General features: G+C 48.4%; 1 protein-coding gene across 5 annotated transcripts in view; it reads left to right on the top strand.

Moving 5' to 3' along the window:
- Tyn (trynity) overlaps window positions 1–24,878 on the top strand; it is a 109,915-nt gene that overhangs the window by 83,812 nt on the left and 1,225 nt on the right. For 2 of the 5 annotated variants that reach the window (XM_076377027.1, XM_076377028.1), the window contains 6 exons: window positions 20,737–20,824; window positions 20,972–21,241; window positions 23,663–23,929; window positions 24,011–24,349; window positions 24,436–24,555; window positions 24,632–24,807. In XM_076377027.1, the coding sequence (XP_076233142.1) occupies window positions 20,737–20,824; window positions 20,972–21,241; window positions 23,663–23,929; window positions 24,011–24,349; window positions 24,436–24,555; window positions 24,632–24,807 (1,260 nt within the window). Of the gene's footprint in view, window positions 1–14,695; window positions 14,776–20,033; window positions 20,126–20,736; window positions 20,825–20,971; window positions 21,242–23,377; window positions 23,587–23,662; window positions 23,930–24,010; window positions 24,350–24,435; window positions 24,556–24,631; window positions 24,808–24,878 lie in introns of those variants that run through there. The other 3 variants (XM_076377029.1, XM_076377030.1, XM_076377031.1) reach the window with 3 other exon arrangements.

Here is a 24,878-nt window from a genome sequence, read left to right as displayed (position 1 = left end):
TGCAACGTCTGCAGTCGATTGGGCTTTCGAGTGAACTGGCCGAGGTATTCGACTACCGAATCGTTCGTATTCCAGATAGGTAACCGATTTCGTGCTCGCCTGCGACGCCCACCGGATATTCATGCTGGTACCTCGTTCCAACTCCTCAGTCCGTCGACCTTCCGAATAATGTACGAATCGGGGAGCCACTTAACGTTCGAAAATTTTACGCTATAGGTATGGAAAGTGATAGTGGAAAATATAGGGGAGATGTAAAAGATATACGACACAAAGTACTCGCACATTTCGTCGGAATTTACGAGAAGGGAATATCCTTTGAAACGGAAGTGCAATTCATTGCGAGCAGGTGGCTGGTACTTGCTTCCAGCATCGTAGCGCTCTCGGGTTCGGTGATTTCAATGCCAGAAGGCGTAACGTCTCGCGAACTCGATACAGTGGCGTTTGTAATACAATTGCCAGTAGTGTAGCTCACTGAATCCTGAAACCATTCATATCTGAATCATTATATGAGAATTATTCAAAATGCTGAATACAAAAGCAAGCTACTTTTCTTGAAACTGTTCGAATAGTGGAACTTCACGGTTGACAAAGAAGACTAACACAGATCTGTGTTGGAAAATATAATAGCAAAAGCATGCATGCACAGGAAACGTTAATAGGAAAGATTTTACCGCGGCGAGTCTAGCATTAAATCCGCACGAAAAGTTCAACAACCATTAAATCATCGGGCGTGTTCGTATATTTAATTGCGTAACTCAAGCAATACCGAGTTGCCCGTATGTCACGCAATTCTTGCGTGGCGCGTGAAAGAATTCTGATTAAATCTGAAAACTGCAAAACTAACCAGTTACGCGCACGTATCCACCGTGCGTTGCACCGCGCAAGATGTCTAGAGGTTCGCGTGTGGAAGATGCGCGATGGGGTACATAAGGAATTAACATTTACACCATATAGTATTACACCACCGCATAAATTTTATACCTGGCAATTTAAGTATTTCCAGCAACCCTGATTGATGTGAAAACTATTCAGAGTCAGAGTCCCTAACCCTAAGAATAATTAAGTGATAAGGTAGTTTTACACTTAACGCCTGTCAATTGTCGATAAAAAATATAATAAAAGTATCGAGAAATCTTCCATCGCGTCAGGATACCACGCACAGACGATACGCATTACGCGTTACATTCGTATAAAAGCATGATCTCCCTATAATTCGTGTCTGCTAGCTCTGACGTACCACCTCGTTTTCAAATAATCGTCTCTCCATGGAACGATGAATACGACATCGAAGACGACGCAAACGTCGGCAGTCTGCTCGCGTCGCGAACGATATAAACGAAAAGAGGGAGGACTCGGTGCAAGTACTATCTCCGCGATAGAAACTCAGCGCTGCGTGACGAGCTCTCTTCTTCATCGCCGCCACCATCATCATCATCACTACGATCATCATCCTCATCATCATCAACGCGATCGTCGTCGTCATCGTTCCTAGGCTTTTCTTCGAACAGCCCTAGCTTTTTGCTTCATCGCCGACACGAATCGCTACGTTAGCAGCATCAACCACGGGAACAAGGTTGAACGAACTTGAAAAAGTTTAATTGAAAACGTTCCCTTCCTCGCCGCTTTCCTTTCGTTCTCACTCGTCAAGCGCGAGAAGTGTTGACCGATTCTCTTTCCCTCGGCGATCACGTCCAGCGTGATTTCGTCGGGAATCGGAACATCGATTCGATGGGAATCCTCTCTCTCGGGTCGTATCATTCCGCTGAGTAACGTTGCTTTTCTCAGTGACGACGGTCGGCGTCAGGCAAGAACCTCATTCTTCTCTTCATCGACTCGACCTTCTGGCAGCGTCCCTCTCGAGCAGAAGAGGAAAGTCCTTCGGCAGAGACCTCGATGGCGGCACCTAAGCGCTGCTTCATTTCATCGCGGATCTGCCACTCGACTTACCGCGCTCCTCTCTTCTCTCCTGATCATTTCTTCTCTTTTTCCCCGGAGTTGCAACCACGACCTGCCCCACTATCTCGCGTTCAACCGATGGAAGATCTTCCAGGCGCCGCCTGGCCGTTGACCCCGAGGCTGCTTACGGCCCTGACCAACACTCCATTCGACTCGCGCGCTTCTTTCACCTCGCCACCAGCCTGTGCCCAGCTGGATGACCGCGCGACCCGCTCCCGAGAACTCTTCGGCATTTTATCCAAAGGAATCTCTTCCGTTAATTAACATTTCTTAGAGCACATCGAGAGCCCGTGGAGGCCGAGCGTTCTTCACGTGTCGTCCGCGTTCATCAACCGAGAATATGGAAGGCACTCCAGTTGCCTGGATCCACTTTCCAAACCTCACGTGCATAGCTTCGAATGCTAGAAATTTTCATTCCTAAGTATCAGGACAAAACATAGGTAGCATGATGCAGGAGTCAATTACAGACGGTATAGTCATTGATTTTTGTGATTCGTCTTCCTCCGAGCGACTCGTAGGATCGTCCGGATTACCAGCACGTTCGCGGAAGGCGGACATGCTTACAGAAGGCATTTAAGGTGTCTCATTATAGCTAACAATATCCTCGAACGCGTTCTACCTATTATCTCTTCCGCCCTTAATCAGTAACGCTCAATTTCTAACTGGTAATTTACGGTGCGTGTGTGTGCACGTTCGAAAGGAAGAGGCGACGGATGATGGAGAGGCAGGAAAAGTGAAAAGGAAGAACGAAGGGGAAACCATTTACTCAAGGAAAACAATTATCCCAAGAAAACAAACAGGAGTGAATATATATCGAGAGACTTTCATTTCGAGATGGCACGAAGGGAGTGAAAAGGAAAGGAAGAGGTATTGATGAGAAAGAACGAATCGATATCTGTTCGCGAAACGCATTGATATAAGGTCGAGGTGTCTTGAACTTTGAGCTGCAGGTGCGTAAAGGCGAACGAACCCGAAGAGAGACGGCGAAACAAAGGAGGCAGAGGAAGAGAACGACAAGAGCTCATTATCGAACACTTAGCACGTTTTAAAGCTACTTCCTGGCCATATCGTACAAGAGGTACGCGCATCTCTGGATCTAAGCTCGCTTCTTAAAGATTCCACCTTATCACGGTGTTTCCTCGCGACTGCAGCTGAAACCTCTCGTTCCCCCGTTGTCTAAAAATAAGGCAAAAACTGGTAGAGTAAAGTATTCCGCGCGAGCTGACGGGAAATTGCGCTTATTAATTTCTGCGATGGCTCGTTTAGATTTCACGCAACTCTTTCTGCTTTACTCTCCCTTGGGGGATCGTTTATGAAACAAAGTTCGCCGTGGTATTCCCAGTACCTTAATAAATTCAAATTTCTCCATTGCGAAATTAAAATAAAACCTTACTTAGTACCTACGTGGGAACTCTATACAGATCAGTTCAGTACCCCAGAACAAAAGAAGGAAGACGAACATTTAGCTTTCAGTCCCTGAGCTATACCCACTCTCTCAACGCTCTCGTATTAAGAGTCCGACCGTATAATTTCGACAGTGTCTTGGAAAAAAAGAAACATGCTTTTCAAGAACGTACTCATTGCAGGCGATCAGAGGAACCGATGCAGGCATCGCGTGCAATTTAAGCCGACTTTCAATTATCGAAGGAGCCCGTTCGTAATAAGTCTAGCTTTTGAATCGTCGATCTCGATCGCGAGGATTCTCGCAAATAGCGTGTATTAGAGGCGCCGTGTAGTAATCATGAACCTGCCCGCATTTCACCGCGCAACTTGTAAACGAAAAGACGCGAAATTGCCCTCGATCTTCGGAGTCAGATGCGATCTAGATGGCGCCGCTTGCAAATTGATCGATTAACGGTACAGCGATCGACGCGCGTCCACGCTAGAAAACGAGGTCGTGCTCGGGAGGTACGCGATCGAGATGCCAAGCACGACTGAAAGCAGGGAAAGAAAGGTCGCGAGTCGTGTGCGCGTCGATGGAGATGACTGTCACGCTTTAGTTGCTAGCGAGAACCAGCCCATGCAGTTCCCTCGAGCCACCCTCGCTCGCGAGCTAACTTCTCGTGGCCCGAATATCCTCGTGAAACGATTTTAACGGTCCCCAATCCGGTTCTTGGTCAGTCCACGTTTGGACGAACCCGCTCGTTCCACTGCACTAAAAACACACTTTGCATGCGCCTGACCAGTTTCTCTGTTCTCCAAATAATTCGACTTCGCGCGACGCTGGATTTCTCAATTTTTTCTCTCACACGTGTTACAGTACAGTAGGAAGGCTAGCAGCTGGTAAATCGATTCGACTCGGTTCTCTTCTAACGCGGACCACCTCGAGACAGTTCCAAGCAGCCCGTTAGAAGGCTAACCATCGAAACCGTGTCGTTCGCGAGAGGAACGCCGGAAAAAGGCAGTTCCCGCTCAGCGATCGCGCTCGTTCATTAACCACAAACGTGGTGTCGAGCTAGGGAAGGCTAGACGAAACCTTGGACTACCATAGTTTGTAGATTTCTGAATAGCACGTTAGTGGTAGCAGAGGTTCGATGAAAAAAATCGCTTGACCGATGGCACGACAGGGTTCTTTCGTATTTGGCGTATCCGTGCATCCGCTCCATAAACGGTGCATCAAAAAGGAGAAAAGTAACGGGAGGGAACGGGCACGAAGCCGTGATTCCAGTGAGCACCGATATCCCTTGGCGCGTGCATCTGCACTAACAAACGGTAACCAAGTTTTTGCGGAATTACCGTCGTCGATCGCGATAGCGGCGAGTTACGAGTACGAGACCGCGTGGGTGTGAAAATGCCACGCTTCTGCGGCCCTTTATTCAGTTCATTCAGTCCTCGATATCTGTTCACAGCCTATTTCAGAGTCCTTCGGTCGCCCATATCATCCATTTCAATGCCAGTACAACATAGTAGAACCTTAAGTACCGTTGAATGGCCCCAAACGTGCAGCGATCGCCTCTTATCGATTCACGAATCGAGCTTAATGAGAAATATCAATCGTCAAAGTGCGAAAGGATGGCAGTCGAGTTCCTGCCGCTCACGACCAGGCATTCGCGATATGTTAAAGAACAGTAACGTCGCCGTGAAGCGGCAGAAAAGGCGCGGGCAGAGAGATGAAGCGAGGAAGAAACGCAAACAGGGACACGCGACTCGCGCAGCCAGCAGTGGATCGAGAGAATATTGGCCGAGCCGGAGTTTGTGGACCGCGCAACGGTAACCGCTTCTCTTCGACTCGGATCGTCAGCCTTGCGTCCGAACACCGTTACACTTATGAGCTCGGTCTCCATAAAACGCTACGACCTTAGTTATCGGAGCAACGGCGAGGCCATGGCCACGAACGACGCCCACTGCTGGCCTTTATTTCCTCGACTCTGCTCGACTCTCAGCCGTATCCATGCTGGTTTCCCGTTACCCGCCGTCTTTCCGACCGGATTCCACTTCCCGTCGCTTTCTGGAAATGAAACGCCTTCAATTGGAACGAATCGCGAATGTATTAATAAAGAAAAGAACGGAGGAGAAAAGGGTCTAGGACGCAGGAGGTCGATATGGTCGAGAATGGAATTCCTCATTCAGGATGATGGTCACCTAGAATGCAGGAGCTTACGATCGCCTGAATCTCTCGTAACCAATGAATGTGTTGCATCAGTGACGCATCTCAGGTTTATAAAGCCAGAAGTATCTATATGGATAGTCGCGAGCCGATAACGACAATCTCAGTTTACGATTTTCTCGGGATGGTACCATAAAGAAAGACGTTTCTCGATGGTATTTCGCAAGTGTCTTCGAAACGGCCTCCTTGCAGCAATAATCGTCTAACGTGCAACGGTGTTTCTCTTTCTGGCCGTTCGCGGTATTTGCTTGCGATCGCGCTGAGCGAAGATATAAATATTAAGCGATCGTGGATGGCATATGGGCGTCTCGTTCCGTGACTCGTGAATTACAGCTGGAACGTCCATTAACGGTACATCTGCGTGGATACGATAATCGTGGGATCGCGATCGCGAATTTCAATCGCTCGACTATGCCCGCGCCTCGACTTTGAGCTATCGCTCCTCCAAGTCGGCGATTCCTTGCCACGTGGATGCATTCGACGCCCATTAGCGTGCCGCTCCGTCGCTTTTACATACGCCAAAATAATTTCGCTCGAAGGAGGGAGCCTTTCGTGGGTAAAAACACGCAATTACTCGTCGCACCGAGCAACAAGTGTGCGTGCGTAATTACAGCGGAATTTACGAGGTTACCAGCGAACGATTAATCGAGCGGGCGGGAAACAAACCGCGGGACAGACCACGAGATTTTAATAGGTCCAGTTTTCGACTGAGCTCCAGCCGAGACGAGCCTCTCGACCATCCTTCCCTCCAGATGTGATAAATTTTGCTTACCTTGGAAGCACGGTGCAGTAAACGCTTCGTGATGTCGCTTCACTAAACGCTATCTTTAAGTTCCTTTTTATTAGAGGGAATAAAACGTATTAAATTAATACTACCATTGAGGTCGCAATAAACGCTCGTGGATAACGACTCTCGCGACGAGTCAGGGTAGGTAAATGAATCTCAATGCTTGTAATTTGTCAGGATTAATGGAGGAGCTAGCTGAGTCTCTTCGACACCTGCAATTAAACGTGTCAACGCTACCTACCAACTCTTCTATCATTCATAGTCTCGCAACCAGTTTCTCTTCGTAATCGTTTATCCACTCTTGGAAATTGGACACTGTCGCCAAGATTGCGAGCAATGCATCGTAACGAGACAATCAACGATTGTGTCACGTGTTCGTGGTACTCGACGAACGAGCTTAATTAACGGAACCGCTACTGGTAACAGTAGCAATTAGACACAAGCTTGATTGTTCCGTCGACCAGGAATATTTTGTGATTTAAGATCTTTGGGGACCGTTATTCGCTTCCTTTTGCCTCGTCGCGACTGCGAGAATCGCAGGTGAACTCGAGCGCAGGGAAAAGAAGGAAGAAACGGGGAGGAATCAGCGATGGCAATTCCGCGTGATCCGCGCGTAACTGTACGCAATAACTGTGGCAGAAGGTGAACAATCTGCGTCAACGTTAACGCGATCCTAACGACGAGAATAGACGCACCGTTATCGGTATAGGAAATTCCTGAGAATCGTCTGCCCGACGCGACGGCTTATTGTTTCTCCTCGCGGATTACACGCCGCAGTCCAGTGCTCGCTCGCGATAACTACTGTGTGCAAGAACGGGTTTCCGCCTTAAAAGCTTAATAGCAACCGTACACCGTTCTCCCTCGTTCACCAAGGCTCTGGCGTTTTCGTTTAGAATCATCTCAAGACCATAAAACTAATCGGCGCACTCTTTTGTTCATCCCGAGGGCCTAAACCGAACAGCCGCAAGGATATTAGACGTATCGCCGGTTCGCTGTTCATCCTGCCGAGATTTCAGCCCCATTCGTCTTCTCCCCTCTCGCCTTTACAAGCTCCACCCATCGGCTAAGGACCGTTTATCATCCCCATGAACTTTTATCGACTTTATTCTCATTAAGAATAAAAAAATCGTAGTCCGCCGACCTCGCAACGTATAATTTAGGAACGATCAAATCTGCGAAACATGGCCACTACCTCGTCCTATCCAGGTGAGGCCGACCTTGCCAGCTGCGCGAGTTCCCGTGATAGAATTTCGTCTTCAGTCGTTGGAGCATGAACCCTGCGAGTGCTGTTAATATTCGATGGGTCATTAAAGGAGGATTAAATGTGCTGGAACGCATTGAAGCGAGGTAATCAAAATCTGAGATCGTCACAGTCGCTTTTCAGCCTTACACGGAGAGTGACAGTCTAAATACCGTTAAAACTAAGCGGAAACAACGCGACCTCAATTATCGTGTTCCCTTTCCAATTCGTCGAAGTACTAAAAGAATAGAAGCTAGACAACAGAAGAGAGGAAAGGTACATATCAGTTCCTACTGGTTCTATCGATCGTTCTTTTTTTTTTCTCGATTATCGATGAAGCGCTAAACATGCAAGCGTAAATTAGACCTATGGGGAAACTTCATCGACGTCCAATGCTCACGATGGCTCGATTATGAAGCAGTGCGAGATTGTTCGCGTGTTGAAAACGATCACATGACTGACATAAAAGTTGATGAACTTCTGAAATTCCTAGCATGCAGCTGAGATAATAATGCTTTCGATATATTCTTGGATCAAGTAAATCGGATGAAGATTGAAAGTCGATGAGAAAATTGAACGACTGATGAGAATGGTTAGCGAAGCGCGCTGACGAGTTTTGTAATTCCGATAGATGGCCGACTGGAACTGTTGTTCGTTCAACTTTGCTCAGTCCCATTCCACCTGGCCCAGGCCAAACTTCAGTTTCGTGTTAAAAACGGGGCGTGAACTCGTTAACAGTTCGGTTCGCTAGCGGTTTTCTCAGCCTTGGACAAGCCAGATTCCACGCGTCACGTCTCAGCTAGACAGGTCTGCGCAGACGTTATTATAATAACTTCCACCGACTACTCCCCGTTTCCTGCGATTTTTCTGTGAATCACTCGCGCATAGCCGTAGGGACGAAATGGACTTGAAGTCAGGATTACCTGTCTACCCTTTAGTTCATCCTCGACCACCCAGACAGAGTGGTTTATTAGCTTCTAGCTATGAGATTATCATCAAGATTCGTTTCAAAATAATCTGACCAACTATACGCGGCTGTAATATCATTTGAGAGAACTCTTGAGACTCCTCAAAAGAATGTGATGACATCAGGTTATCGTTCAATTTCCTATGAAACTCCGATTTTGTTCACTTCAGAGGTAACGGTTACTTATAGTTGCAACAAGGCTTAACGTTAACAATTGTTCGCGATAAACCGCATCCTGTAACTACAGAGAAGCAGAAGCAAGAAAAGCATCGGCGAAGAAAGGTCGAAGAGAAGAGAAGCGCTCGAGCGGGACTGCCGTTTCGATCTTGGCGTAACGGTACGTTCTCCTCGAAATGGGGTCGGAAGTCGGCGTTCGAAAAATTTCGGGGTTACGCAATCTTCTCGGAGGGCCTGTGATTAATCGTCTGGGTAAACACCCAATCGCATCCCGTGACTCATAAGTCGGCGTATTATCTCCTTTCCGCGCTACGAACCAGCACCATACCGTTAGCTCCCCCTTAGCTCTCCATCGGAATTCTATTCTTTCTCAGAATTCCTCCGATCCGAAGAAAGAACAGTCGGTGAAATAGCCACAATTGATGGATCCTGTCCTTGGAAGACCTATAGGCGTGTGAACCTAGAAGTATCTGCCTTTGATCAGCGATTAAAGAGTGCCGTCATTAAATCGGAAGCTAATTAACGCGTCACTCAAGACGCCACGTCAGGTTGAGCATCCGCGAAAGGAGAAGCTCGGTTCTCGCGAGGCAACAAAGGAGGATCGTGAGAGAGGCATTCCGAATAGGAATCAACGTCTTCTTCTCGGCGCGGGAGGCGCGAAAGAAAACGTGTTAATCCTGTAAACGTTCTGCTATATGATGTACCGTTTTAACGGGCCCGAAGTTCGTAAGTGCGTGACGCCGAGTAAACCAGGCATCAGAAAAACGTCAGAGCCGCGTCAATTGCCGCGTGTTCTGCCGCGAAAAATTCTGTCAGATCGGAACCTCCAGCGCAATAATGACACCGGTGTCCCTTTGATGCGATCGTCGATGGGAACATCAAAGCAGGCTCTTCCCCGTTTTTCTGGAGCTCTACCCAGAAATCAGTCGCCGCTCGATCGACTCCTTTAACGAAGCAATCGGACGATTCGAAACGATCCTCGAAGGTACCTCGGCAGGGACGGTGCCTCGCATTATTCATATCACGTCTGGCTCCTATTGCGTGCAGACCTCGTGTTTCGACGAGGAAATCGCTAGAAATCCATTACCTGCGGTTAAGAATCGATGGACCTTTGAGTTCCAGTCGCGGTCCACTGGACCGTACGATCGGACCTTTTTCTCTTTCACGAAGGAATTTAGACTGAACTTGCTCTACTACCTTCTCGAACCCTTTATCCTTCTGTGCTTTGATTCCTCGAATCGCTGAAATTAAATCAGAGTAATCGTAGAGAAAAGAACGAAACGTGAATGATGCTAGTGGGAAATGAATAATCAAAAAGCAGTGGAGTGGAATCTTTAATTAAGCGTTGCAACGTTCAATTTTACGGCTACAGAGGCCTTCTAATTTAGCATTCCTCGAGGATAAAGAGGTAGTACCTCGGTGATAGAGAATTGCGTAGTTATTTTCAGGTGGTCGGGGAACGAAGCGCGCCTGCGGATTGATCACAAGGTATGCAGCCGTGCTGGCAGCACGCTGCAGTTGCATTCGCTCTGGCGCTACGTCGGAATGGAAGAGCAATAACAGGAGGGACTCTGGTCCTATGCAATTCGATTCACAGTAGTCGTTATCCAAGAAATCAATGCCAGCGAATGAATCTTGTGTCATAACAATGAAAATGGAAAGGCTAGAACAAAAGAATGGAAATAGTAGCTTCCAACTTGAGGGAATTGCCAGGTCGCTACGTTTCAGTAATAGCCAACTAAGATACTTCTCCTTTAAGGTAATTCTAGAGATTCAGAACTGTAGATCAAAGTATTCTCGAGGAGCAAGGGCTGCTGGTAGTCGTGACAGCGATAAACCGAGTCGACCAACATCGATCGCAAAGAAAGAAAGGGAGACGCGATGCTGCGGAAAGTTTATCTAACAGTTTTTCTTTCCGCGAGCCGGTCGTGCCGGTATGGCCAGCTGATCTTGCGGCTCCTCTGTTATTCCGCGGCTGATATCGAGTATTACAAACCGTTTGCTCGTTTCAGTTCCCCTTCCTGACGCGGTGGTAATGAATACACTCGGGAATGCGAGCTGGTCCTCTCTTCTAGGATCATCGCGGTATTTTTGTTGTCGTTGAAAATTGATCTTCGTGGTGCGCTGACTAGGTGCCTCGGTCGAACCATAGAAACCGGCTTTGGACCAGTTTGCGCCTCTTCCTCGAAACGCGAGCTTCCCTTTTGGTTCGATGCTCTTATCGATCTAGGTAGAAAAATGCTTAGAACATTCTGAGATTGAGGACGGGAAAGGCTAGCGACAGATATTTGTTTCATTGACTATTGGTGTCAGGATTGTCGGCTCACGTGTCGCTGACTCCCAGCGAATTGAAGAGCAAAGTGTTGCCGTGTTTCCTCGAATCGGAATTGTTTTTATATTACGTAAAACGGAATCGCAATGACTCCGAACTCGCGTAAGCGCGGTGAAAGTGCATCCTCCGCCTTCCACTTGACACTGACCCGCTTTTTCAGCGGCCGTGAAACAGACACCGAGAACTTTCTTTACGCGAACGCATGCGGTTTTGCAGAATGATCCTGAAAGCGGCGTTCCTCGATCTCGCGATTCGTCGATCGACTCCAGGTTTCACTTCTGTCGACTGGAACCAATCTTAAAGGACTATGAACCCTACGATAATCTCTGGTTTCATCAATCACGGAAACCCGAACGTAAAAACATGTAAACTCGCTTCTTTATTGATCATTAGGCCATTAGCCTTCCACGAATCCGCAATTACGCGAGTTAATAAACAGAGCAGCTACCTGTCAACCTTACTGAATTACCGGCAAGATTAGTAAAAGCTTGGAAATCACCGTATCGAAATGCTCTCGAATTAGTACCTTCATCAGAACATCCTTTCGCATAGAAAACTCGACGTGCATCCGTCGTTTGATGCAAATTATGCAAAAGCTGGCAGGGTCGGAGAATCATTGGAAAATAAGCTGGCTGAGAAAATTGCACAACCACGAGCGAAGCCATACGCGAGATATCTTACTGCCGGGTCATCAGTTATCGACGGTCAAAGATCTACGAGATCGTGGCTGCACGATTATAGGCTGCTCGAGCGTTTTCGGTACTAAATTAACGCCGCAATCTCTCCAGGTTCAGCTTATTACATAAATTCTCAAGGTCTGGGTTCTGGGTTCGGTCTAGAATGAAGTACCGAAGGCATTCTATGCTTCACGAAACAGCCTGTAGGTCAGGTTTCTCCCAAGCACCCACGGGTTCAGGGTTATCGATAAGGATCGTCCGCATGCCCCGGGAGAATAGATTGAGAGAAAAATTTCTACGAAGTGTCCCCTCTAGCATAATTTTCCCAGGGGCTCATTAAATCGTTCCACCCACGAGGGGACGAGGAGGAAACAGGGCCGTACGTTTGGAGGCTGTGCTTCTTCGGCGAACATCCTATCCGAAGATCATTAGTTTCGAGTCTTCCCCGGTGGTAGAGAGGCTGGAATGGCGAATTTAAAAGAAACCCTTTGGACAAGCGGTTTCGTGTAACCGAGAGCCACGGATGCTGCTCCCCGTGGATCCTCTCCTCCTCCGACTCGTTCTTCTCCTCCGCGTTCACCACCGCCTGCGCATCCTTGTCACGAAGCTCACTGTTGCGGTAGATCGTGTCCTTGAGCGGTACATCTTCAGTCGTTCCTCGAGCTCCTTTTTCCCTCCTCTCGTCTTGCCGTCCCGTGGCTTCTTTCGCTCGCAACTCGCCTATTCTTGGCCACTCCATTTGCATCGGCCAACAAAAAGAAGACAAAGAGGAAGAGAAGGAGAAGCCGAGATCCGCTTAGACGGTTGGAAAAATCGCGGAACACGAAAGCGAGCCGCTCGTGCATCGAGGGAAGAAGACAAAATGTCGCGGGGGACGGTTTTACACTGCCGTGGCTACGTAATATCTCCACGCCGCGTGCACGAACGCGACCGGATGCTACGTCCCCAGCGTCGATCGTTGCGCGGCTAAACTCGTGTCTTGAATTTGCAACCAGTGTTCCGCTGCACGTTTCGCGAGCCATTCGATAACTTGCAGTCGCTTGCTTTTTACACGAGTCGTGCACCGACTCCTCTCACTTCCCTCGAAGAAGTATCGTAGACCGATCCGCGCTGGCAATAACCGCGGAACTTTGCGGATCTCTTTGCTCCGCAACTTTGCAACGCTCTCCAGCTTCGATAAATTGCGAGCCAGCGGCGTGTCCTGCGAAATACCAGCGGAACGAGTAGAATACCAGTTGCAGCTGTGACCGCGGCCGTCCTCTGGCTCGCGACCACGATGTCGCGAGACTTTTCTAGCTCAGGGCTCAACCGAGTCACGGTTAGGTCGGCCGATGCTGAGCAGACGTAACGGACCACCCGCACTCGTCTCTCTCTCATTTCTGCATATTATGGCCTGCAACCCTTCCACGGACTAACTCGCTTGCGGTTCCCCGTCTGACGACACTGCGCACCATTGTGTTCCAACGAGCTTCCGCGATTCTATGGGACGCCACATAACGGAGCCTCGTGTACCTCGCTTGTTACAAAGTGAACAGTAAGGTTAACAAATTCCTGCCGTATTCTTTTCCCCCTTCTGCGTCCCTTCAACGTAGCTCGCATATGCGTTCCAACTTGTACTTGTGCTTGTATCTTTCTATCTCTTTTCTACAAGGAAGCAATTGAATAAGAGAAAGAGAAAAAAGATGTATTCTGTGGATTGAAAGAAAGTTCAAGACTTGAAGCACTTCGAGTCGTTCGTTTCGAAGCGTTTGGGAAGCGAGTCGGTGAAGGTAAATCTCACGGTGCAGCCAAGGCGCCGATCGCAGGTGCTCACTGTAATTTCTGTGTCTCTTGCCTTGCTAAATGGTACTTGTCGCGAGACACCTACCCATTTGACGTTACCTAAAGGTTACTTTGTTCAGCCATTGCTTCTTCGGAGCACGTTTATCCATCAGTTGGCTAAACACTGTAATTTATCGGGAAAGAAAGATCTGAAGATTCCGAGGCAGAGGAACAGCGTCTACCTTTGGTTCTTTCTACGAAAGATCCAACATCCGAGCAAGCATGAGTGCATCTCCAATTTATTTACGATTATTGTTACGATTTTTGCAATTTCGCTTCCTGACCCTGCAGCCAAGCATAACGATTCAAACACAATTGGAGAACAACTGCAAAGACGATGAGTTTCTGAGATCAGGTTGCAGCAACATAAAGGTAGTGTTTTATACGATTGAAACACTACGTTCAAGCGGATGCTTCCAAAGATCTGTCAGAAGTCAAATTTCCATTTACGCTTGCGCACTGCATTCATCGCGACGATTAAATTTGCATGGAAAACGAAGACTCCGAGTAGACAAGCGGATGTTCGAGCTTCTTAGATGTTACGTCGACAACGTGACAGTGCGAAGAGAAGCTGACAACCTGGAATAGAGTTTTCATCCCCGCTTTTCCTGCCTCGACGACTGCCCCTTGCCCAGCGTCCTTATTTCTTGCATTTCCATCTTCTTATTGCTTCCAATTAAAGTATTTTAATAACGTCGATGGCATCACGATTACATAAATTGATTGAACATCGAAACGACAACGCACACGATTAAGAATCGTAATTACCGGATGTACAGAAGCTTACTTTACGAAGATTGCGGTCATTACCCTACTTCACAACCTCAAGATACGAACATCCGCTTTGATCTTAGTCATCTTTCCTGAATTAACGAAGTAGTCGTTTTCCTTAACATACTTCATACACCGAAGAGTTTTCTATTCGTTCATTAACAATAATAATAAGCTTCGCGACGTATCAGCGAAATTGAAACAGATTTATGGCGCAGGTATCGAACGTGAAAATACTTCCGGTAGATCGCGGAGTCTCAGCGGACGGATAAGGTTAATCTGAGGATCTTGAGTAAATTTCAAGGAGAAGATCGAAGCCGAGAGGTCGCCGCGTTGGCCTCCTAGATTATTATTCCCGCGGCACGATAGCGCCGCGAGAAGCGAAGGGTTTCTGCCAGGAGAAGGTCGTTGCACCGCGCATCTCCAACCAGCAGAAGAAGGTATAATCATATTTCTTGCTTCGTCCCTTTCGTCCTTCGATTCCTTTCTTCCCTTGTTCTCCGACCACTTGCACGGTCCTATCCTCCGTGCCTCGTAACAACCACGAAGACAACCACGAAGACAACCACGAAGAGAACCACGAAGACAACGACGAGGACGAGGACGATGCAGCCGCTAATTACTTTCAAGATTTATCGAGATCGGTCCAGGCGACTGTGTTCCTCCGCCCGAACGATCGTTATCGCCAGGTTCACCGAGGAACTTCTACGTCGACTAACCCTCGAGTACTTTCGTCGATCGTTGCGCCAGCCTGGCCACGCCATTCCGCTCCGTGACGGGGATGAACTCGCTGCCCGATGAAAGCACTCCTCGTGCACAATAATTAGAGATCGTTTGCGTAGATGACTTTATCGCTCGTTCAAGTAACCAGTCTTTAGGAAACTGCTTATCTATTCCAGTTCAATATATAATGATCGTGTTCCGTTAACGTGAGCTGGCTTACCAGTTGCGTGAGCCTCGGAACGCGTGAAACCGCTGTGATTTTCTGCCCTTCCACGAGCAACTGGTTCGTGATATCATAAGAGGAAAACAGAATACCGAAGATAAAGGTGTTACAACATTGGAGTATCGGATAATGCACGCTTCATTTGTCTCCAGATGCTTACGGAGTCCACTGGAACTAGATCCCAAGCGTTTCCCAAGGTCTAGGGACTACTTCGTTTTCTCACGGAAGGTGAGACCAGGTTCTGTGACTGCTTGAAAAACGCCTGAAAAGTGACGCACAATCATTCGTCGCAACCTTGGAGATCACTGAAGCGATAGAACTCGGGACGAAATTCATTCCTCGCGGAGATATCCAGCGGCGTCGATTTACGTACCCTCATTGTTTATGAATCTCTTATTCCTCGAGGAGGTATCCAACTTGCCTAGTCGGCTATTGCACCGTTCCTCTGCCTTCCACGTCTCATTATTTATGAATCTACGCGAGCGCTACCGTTCGCCACGGAGATGCGCTCATAAATCAGATGCTCGATGTTCACCGTTGCTGGGATCACGGTCGCGATAACCCGACGAATACCAGTTTTGAATCGACCCGAAGTCCTCCGCTAAAATTGTAGGAACAGTTGGTTGGGAGACAGGTTTCCCGAATGGAAGAGCCGATGAACTACCGCTTCGATCGATCTGCACCTACGTAACTTCCCAGCAGAAAATAATTTCTCTCAACCGGTTGTGCCCGCCTAATCTTTACGTTCGGGCAAAGTTCCCCCGAAGGTGATCAGTTCATCACGAGTACTGTCGTGACTGTGAAGGCTTCAGCCTGGCCCTAAGCCAAGAAGGACGGGAATCCTCAGTCCTGGCTGCGCTATCGCAGGATCAACCGCGTGTATAATATGCAAATAACAATCGCCTAGCCGGAAATACTAGGTGGAGCGAAGTTGGCCGACGGAAACGATAGTATCTTCTTTCTTAATCTGCCACGTTATCTCCCGCCATCGTGCTCGTAGAGTCCTCTTGGATTCCCTTTCTCCTTCGAGCGCCCACTCCGCGAACACGAACAGATCCTACCTTTGGACTCTATGGATCCACGAGGAGCTCTAAGATCCACCACTCGAGATTTCCTGCGCGAGCTTGCTCTTGGCTCTATGTAACATATTTTCCTATCAAACTGATTGGCGAATGTAACGCATTCTTCTAAATCGTGGAACACGGGCTACGAATATAGACGGAGCATGGGTTGAAATACGAGACAGTGTCGAAGCAATCGGGAAAAAGTGCAAGCGGACATCCCGAAGACTCGTTAGCGAGGAGCGTGTCGTGGAGCGGACAGGAGAGGCCAAGAGCGAGGTTAGCCATTAATCCAAGCAACGGTGACGTTCCAAGGAGCATAAATCTACGTGTTCCGGTAGTAGTGCACGCGCAGGACCTTCCTGCCGCCTTCCAGGATGCGCAATCGCGATCGCGATCATACGCTTGAAGAGTTTATCTCGCCGTACGAATGGGATTTATCCTCGTAGCGGTGACCCTGCGTGCTGGGAAACCAGCCGACTGAATATCACTCGAATTACGTGGGAATGGATGGGAACGAGCTGGGCTCCCTTAAAAATTCGCAGAATGAGGCTCGTAACCGAGCAATTTTCTGGGACACGCTCTTCACCGTTACACACCGCGTAATTTGACGGTAAGCACTGGCGAATAACCGTCGATCGACACACTTTTCTACATTCGAGCATCTTCGAGCATTCACGAGCGTTCGGCTCGCGAACATGGGAACTAGGTATGATGTAACGAATCAAATGTCCAGAGACACACATTGTGGAAACACCAAAGGCTAAGCAAATAACCAAATATTCATAGACGTCATCTCAAATCTTCGTTCTCGGCTTGATGTACGAAAACGCTGGTCTCGTGACTAATTGCAAGTGATCGTGCGGATTAGCAGATTTCATCGATTAATTACTCTGACAACTCGTAAAACCAGCGTGTAAATCCGGACACGGATATCGTGACTGTATAATTAACTGCCAGCAAATAGTATGTTGATTTTAATAAGCACCGCTGATCCACGCTTATCTCGAATAATGCTAACAATTTAACAAGATTACGCGATTTAATCGAGACAAGGTCGACTCAGAGTCCTCCACTTTAGCGCGGGAGATAAAAATCTGCAGTGGGAATGTACCAACGCGGTCGCTACACTCGTTGAAGTGTTTGTTCTATATACGCAGCCTGAAAAGTCGTCCACGGAAGAACGCATCGCCAGAAGCACGCCTCGTATGCATGTAATTAAATCGTCGCACTATTCGTTCGTTTAATGAACGTCAGATACCATTTAATTGCCCTGGCTCGCACACACGGAACGCTTCTTCTCAGAGCGGCGGAAAAAGTACTGTTCTCCTGGTCCCCATTCACGGGATGTCCATAAATCTTCCCTGCGAGCTGTTTAATATTGATGATTCGATCGGTTTCTGGCCCAGTCGACTGGCTAGTGCCTGGCAATAAGCCCGGGATCTTTGAAACCAGTTCGTTACTGGCGGATGAGTTAATAAGGAGGATAGATTCGCTCGTGGCGATCTCCCGTCGACGTCCCAAGGATGTAGGGGAACGCCTCCGCTAAATCAGGCTGCATTTGTTACGAGATCATTGTGCCTAGTCACGACTCCGGGAACGAACGCCAAGACAAATGGAAAATCGTGCTCCGAGATGGGATGGGAGCAGCGATTCACGAAGCGATTTCGAGCCGCGATTTCGAGCCGCGAGGATGGCCTCGATGGACCCAGGGACCTCGACCTTTCATAAACGGGATAATTAAATGCCTGGAGTCGCGGCGCAACGGTCCTCGGTTCTGGATATCAATTACGCTGCTTGGAACAATCGGCTTCTCCTCGGACACCATTTGCTAGAACGAATCGAATGTCAGAGGTGAGCTTGCTAATGCGCTATCTAGGAGGGTACATCGACAACATTCGCCTTCGTTAAAGTTAATAAGTCTGTCCGAGTTTCGTAGAGGCCAGCGTTCCCGCGACAACGACCGGAAATCACGGAGAACATGCGTTTATTAGGAATGATAAGGGTCGAATAAAGGGAGGCTACGGTCGAGAGGTCCGGAAGCGACGTAGTTCGCGGAACGAAGTACCGGAAGTGGCGATCCTCGCTGGCAGGGCCTTGAAAAGCCGCGGAACACCTCGCGAGAACTCGTCGACCAGGTTTCTCGTCCACGCCGTCTAGAGACCGGTTGTGACGTAAAGGTCAGGGCTGCGATCGAAACCACTTCCCTGCGAGCATAATCGCCGAGACGCGAGAATTTTGCACACGTGCACTTTACCCCTATGACCAATTCAATTAAACGCAGCCCTTTCTCCTTGGCGCGTTTCAAGAGCCAGAGAAAACCTTGAAATATGGCTGTGGAAACGAAGGTCTGTTTGAAACGCTACACGACATTCGTCATCGGTCGTTCCCTTCTCGACATTTCTCTCGTGGATTTCCCCAATCGGGGAAGGAAGTCGTGAGAGAGACGTCAATGGTCACATATGCTGTGGGAATTCCACACGTCCCGTGTCACGTGACACGTCTCCTATCCCCAGGAAGAAAGTATCGTAGGGTGCAACAGTAAGGCCATGGAGCGTTTGCCGCGTTCCCTCAATAGCAGCGTTCCTGGAAGCTCTAGTTTTCTCAGGTAACTCAGCCGACCCGCCGACGGAAGAAATCCGCGGTTCTTCTCCTGGTCTCTATCTCGCCAGCCGCGGCAAGCGCATTAATCTTCGTAACAGTGCATCAACCCGTCCGCCGAGTAAACCAAAGCACATTCCTCATTGTTAGCGGGTGCACACGCCACGATACTCGTGGCAGTTATGGGATTTAATCCTCTTCTGCACTAGATTTTCCCTCGGCTTTCGAAAACCCCTAGACGCTTTGGTAGAATTGACAGGGCGATACAAAAGAGCGTAAAGTCTAGTCGTCTAGAGCTTTTGCAGAGCCCTAGAACTTCGATTGAAAGTTCGTCGAGGCGCAATGGTTACGGGCCAGGTCAAAGCGACGGGAGAGGCGATGGATATGAACGAGAGGAGGAGGTGGGAGCCTAGGGTGCACCTTTGACCCCAGTATGAGCAGCGACAAAGCTCCTCTCTTCTGTTACACGGTCCTCGGTTATTCCAGGCTCGATGACCTCGAACCCAGGCTACGAAACGCCGTAGCTCAGCCCGTCCTCCGGAGGCCTAACGCGCCGTTATTGCATTACGTTAATTTCAGCCGAGCAATCTCGCGTCATTTACGTGCTGCCGCAATTACCAGAGGGTACCTCGTACGACCCGAGGACGTGCATCAAGTCCGACGGTTTTTAGCGCTGCCATCGCGAACGGAGAACGCACCGAGCCGCGCGGAATGTCTCCTATTCGCGTCGGGAATCGAGGTAACAGGACAAACGACCGGTGAACGAACTAGGGATAATAACGCTTCGAAAGGATTGTCGAGAGGATAGGGAACAGCTGGTAGAATTCGGAGGGAAATCGTTTCAGGTGGAGAGAACGATAATGGGCAGCAGTTAGTCCAACACAAGTAGATAAACGAAATTCGAAACGAACGTAGAAGAGGCAAAGAACTGCAAATAAAGATCTTACGTGGCCGCCATACTCTTTGCAGAGAATCGGTCTATCAACCATGAGGAAAACCGAGAATGAGATAGAAGAAGGAAACGATCGATCGTAAATAAGTTTTATCGAGGGGGAAGGTAGATGAGGCTGAACTAGAAGCAGAAGAAGGGCTCAGGGAATAGTGGAATGGATGAAATCAAGAAGTGGCAGCTGTGGGAAGATAGCAAAAACCGAGGAAAAGAAGAAATCCAGGAAATAGTCGGTTAGCAAAAGAAGAATAAAAGATGGACGCAGGAAGGCGGCGACTTGCATGCTTACAGCTTGCACGAGCGAATTGCTCGGCCTACGCTGAGTCGTCTGAGTAGACTGAGAAGTGTGGAGCAGCTTCTCCGGCTATCGTCTTTATGCACTTTTATGAACGGACTCGCTCGATCGGCCGTAAACGATTTATTCTCGAGGGGGACTGATTTACAGACACTTTGCTTCAGTCGTTCCATAACGAGATATACGAAGGTTGCATTCCTCAGTGTCTCAGCCCGAATCTAGGAGGTGGTAACTTTCTGTTAACCACTCGATCGACAGCAAACGCATTCGAGGCGCTCGGATTCTAAAGGCACCTAATATCTTCCTAGCCACTCACCTTGGCGTAGCTCGTTTGCTAAGCGCGCGGAACTCCGGTTGGAAAATCGTTTTAGATGCACGAACATTTCATTTACTCGTGCCGGTTACACGCGCGGTGAGCGTGCATGCGGGCGAAATTCATTAAGTCAGCCCTCGCGAAAGAATCAAGCCCTGTAGAAGAACAGAGGACAAGAACGAAGGTCAGTCTGAATCTAATTAAGTTTGCAACCGAGATCGTTCCTTCTGTTACAGATGGGCTCGTCCGCGATCGGCACGACGGCGGCTGTGGCAGCGAGCGTGATGCTCCTGACCTTGGTCTCGGTCGCTGAAACTGCTCTGGGTGAGTACACGTTTTAGCGACGCACCCAGAAAAAACTCAGACCCTTACTATAACGAGGGTTGCTTTCGCTGATCGGATGCAGGAGCAAGATGGGCCTCTCGGGTCACGTGTCTTATTATCTCTAAAGGAACTGTGTTCACGTTTCAGCCAGGACAGCGTTCGAGAAGCTGACGGACTACGACTACCGTGGAACAACGTACTACACTGTGAGGAACCTGTCGCTGTACGAGTGTCAAGGATGGTGCAGGGAAGAGGCAGAGTGTCAGGCGGCTGCCTTCTCCTTCGTCGTAAATCCTTTGGCGCCGATGCAGGACACTGTCTGCCAACTGCAGAATGAAACAGCCGCGACGAATCCCGCGGCACAGCCACAGAGGGCTGTGAACATGTACTACATGACGAAACTTCAGATCAGATCAGGTGAGTCTATGAATTCGTCAAGTTAGAGAGGAGTAGACATTCTACAGGGATCTGATATAGAGGTAAAACATTTGCTTCAAAATTCCTAATCCTCGCGCACCTGTTCGAAGAGTTCTCCACCTTGAAAACCTTTAGTGTTTCGGCATAATTATACCACCAGCACGACTTCGTTAATGAATGTTAATACCTTTGCATCTCCTGAACTTTACTCTGCTCGAAAGTAAACCCTTTCGAAAGTGGTGGGAACAGAAGGGGAACAGGGAAGGCAAGCGAACGCTGAGCAGGTCAAAGAAATCTTCGACAGTAAGCAAGACGGGGTAGGTGCGATAATCCAGGTTTACTTGCTAGTGGTCAAGTCGACAGAGAACAGGTAGACGTGCAAATAAATAAGGAAACTGTAGCTATCGGTCGGCGATAGGATTATTTGTACTGCGTTGAGTGACAATATCTAACGAATTTTCGGTATATTTCTGGTAGCTTGAATAATTCAAAATAAAAATGAAAATTTAATACAGAAAGAAATTTTTAAATCTGAAAGTTCTTAAATTTTCGAATCTTTCAAATAGAGACTCAATAGACAGCAGGCACTAACACAACCGAAAGTCCCTCCTAAACACTGGCGTTCAGATTTTCACCAATAGAAGGATCCTCAAATTTGCTAAGGAGGGGACAAGGGTAGCAGCAAACAATAGGGAATCTGCTGGTGCCCCTCGGCTGGTGTGAAGGATGCTTTAAGCACGGTCGCTGCTGTAAACAGGTACCTGCAGGATCGTCGAAGGTGTCGAAAAGATCCCAAGGGGGTCTAAGAAATCCCTAATATTGGTTTAACGAGCCTGCTGGTACCTTTCGATCCTTCGAAATATCTTGGGCTGGTCGTAAAACCCACTCGGACTAACCCCCGAACACCCCCAGGGGTCTTTGTCAAACCTATGGCTCGGGTCACGCCTGAAAGAACGATGAAGGTCTTCGAGGAAGGTTTCCATTTCCCTGAAACGCGCGATTACCTTCCCCTCAGGCGCCTGGTCAGCTCCCCAATAAACCTATTCCCTCACTGACTAGATAGATGGCCATTTTCGTTTCAAATCACTCCTAAACTTCCCTTCGATGAGTAACTTCGATATCACTGGCTGTCGTGCTTTTTCCTGTCTACTTCCGCTCGAAATCGTTCTTTTCTTAAAATAACCACGCGCCCAGACGAAACGGGACTCCGTCATCGAGGTCCCGACGCGTTAAGAATTCACAGGGCCGCAGTCGATCAACCACGAGCGACTATAACGTTAGAAGTTGGCTCGCGCAAAATTTACGTAACGCCCGTCCCGTATCCGTCGTTTAATTCGAGAAATAAAGCGGCCCTAAACGATGATTAATTTTAGCCGCGCTGTGACTCACGAACGACAGGGTCGAACGTCAGTTCACTGCCAAGTAGAATATTTCCAGCGAGCAAAAATCGTGCAGCATCCCTCGTCGCCTTCAGGATCAGCGTCTCTTCGCGCCTCCAGGACGTCCAGAAATAGTCTCCGTCTGAGGAGTAACCTGACCGTTTATTTTTAAAGACATCGAGCATCATATATTCGAAACGCGTGTGGAATGCCAAAAAAAGCAATGAAAATAAAAGCGAGAAGCCTGGAGCTCGATAGATCTTTATTGTCTGAACGGAGCAGCCATTGTATCGTCGAGTGTATTTCGGTGGTCGTCAATCTATCCCGCCTGATTGGGAATTCGCATGGTTGCGGTGAATCATTCGCGTCGAAGTCACGCGTGTCGGTTCGTTGGCATCGTCCCACTCGTTGGATCGTCGGCGACGTTAGCGCCGGTTTCGAGGGCGGAACAAAAGAAATTGGAGCGCGCTACTGGCCCTGCCGAAATATAGTCCCGTTTCCCTGCCAAAAAGCACGCGTTCGTGCGTCACGATCGAAGGAGGCGTGCGGTGCCAAGTCACATGCCGCTGCGTCGACTCGTGATTTCGGCAACGACGACCAACCCCGTGCTTGTCCCGCGGTCCTCGCGGTATTCGCGTGACCCACCAGCTGATAAATTCGCCACATATTATGTTACGTCAAAGAGACAATGCACTTCGAAATAAAGACAAATATAAACATTTATTTACTGAGAAGCTGCCGAACTACCTGGCAATGGCTCTTGACATTGTATTACATTTTTAACGCGGCACAGATGTTGACGGGTGAAATTCATATTGGCATAAATAAGCGTTACGTAAGGAAGTACGCCCTGTAGCCTGTGTACGGTTCATCAGGTGTGCAACCATCGCGCCTGCGGTCAGGCGTAGCCACGTGTCCTGCCCCTCTGTAACAGATACGTTTCTCGCGTCATAAAATTATACGGCGGTCCGTGACAGAAAAAGAAAACTATTAGCATTGAATTGTAGGCTGAATATTGGCACGGTCATTGATACTTTTTCAGAAAACGTTTGTCTGCGACCATGGTCCTTCGAGCGAGTCCCGAACAAGATGATCCGTGGCCTGGACAACGCGCTGATTTACACGTCGACGAAGGAAGCTTGTCTCGCGGCTTGCCTCAACGAGCACCGTTTCACCTGCCGTTCCGTGGAATACAATTATCTGACTCTACAATGTCATCTCAGCGACTCTGATCGAAGAACGACTGGTCAGTACGTGCAGTTCGTGGACGCTCAAGGGGTGGATTACTTTGAGAATCTCTGTCTAAAGGGTAATGTTCGATCTCTAAAATAAATCTATCCAATTATGATCTGCAGACATAGAAGACTACTTTAATATCCATCATTTTTAGGGAAAGAGGCCTGCAAGTCTCAAAGGATTTTCCAGATACCCCGAATCGGCGTGGCGGATGATAAGGTTGCACAGTACGCGGGGCTACATTATTACACCGATAAAGAACTCCAGGTTCAAAGCGAGACCGCGTGCAGATTGGCTTGCGACATCGAGAACGAGTTTCTTTGCAGATCCTTCCTCTATCGAGGCGCCCCTCAGGGATCGGCTTACAACTGCCAGCTGTTCCATTTGGATCACTGGACTCTTCCCGATGGCCCTTCGGCGTACCTCAACGCAGAGAGGCCTCTGATCGATAACGGGGAAAGGGTTGGAACGTACTTCGAAAACTACTGTGAAAGTAAGAGTTGATGGTCTTCCTAAACGTACCTCTCATTAATAATGGTGGTCAGAATATAAAGTAATTTTATCGGTATGTATTTCTAGAAGGCACAGGTCCAGTCAATGACCCACTGCCAGTGGTCTTTGATACCACGGAAGATCCTACCATAAATAATCTGACGAGGAACGACATAAACTGTGACAAAACTGGCACTTGCTACGATGGTACAAGGATTGAATACTTTAAAAAACACAGAATATTTTTCGAATGTAATATTTATTGGATAAAACATGGTTACAGTGTCGGTCGACTGCAAAGACACGCGAATCGCAGTCCAAGTTCGCACGAACAAGCCCTTCAATGGCCGTATCTACGCCCTCGGTCGTTCAGAGACATGCAACATTGACGTAATCAACAGCGACTTGTTCAAGCTCGACCTGACCATGAGTGGCCAGGACTGTAACACTCAGAGCGTGGTAAGTGATCAAAGCGCAGCGTTCACATTTCATCCACGTATCCATGTATCCATCCGAGTCCTCTAAGTTCT

The sequence above is a fragment of the Calliopsis andreniformis genome, chromosome 4 (genome assembly GCF_051401765.1).
Source record: "Calliopsis andreniformis isolate RMS-2024a chromosome 4, iyCalAndr_principal, whole genome shotgun sequence".
Lineage (NCBI taxonomy): Eukaryota > Metazoa > Arthropoda > Insecta > Hymenoptera > Andrenidae > Calliopsis > Calliopsis andreniformis.
The sequence above is the reverse complement of the archived record's forward strand: the minus strand, read 5'-3'. Positions and strand labels throughout refer to the sequence as shown.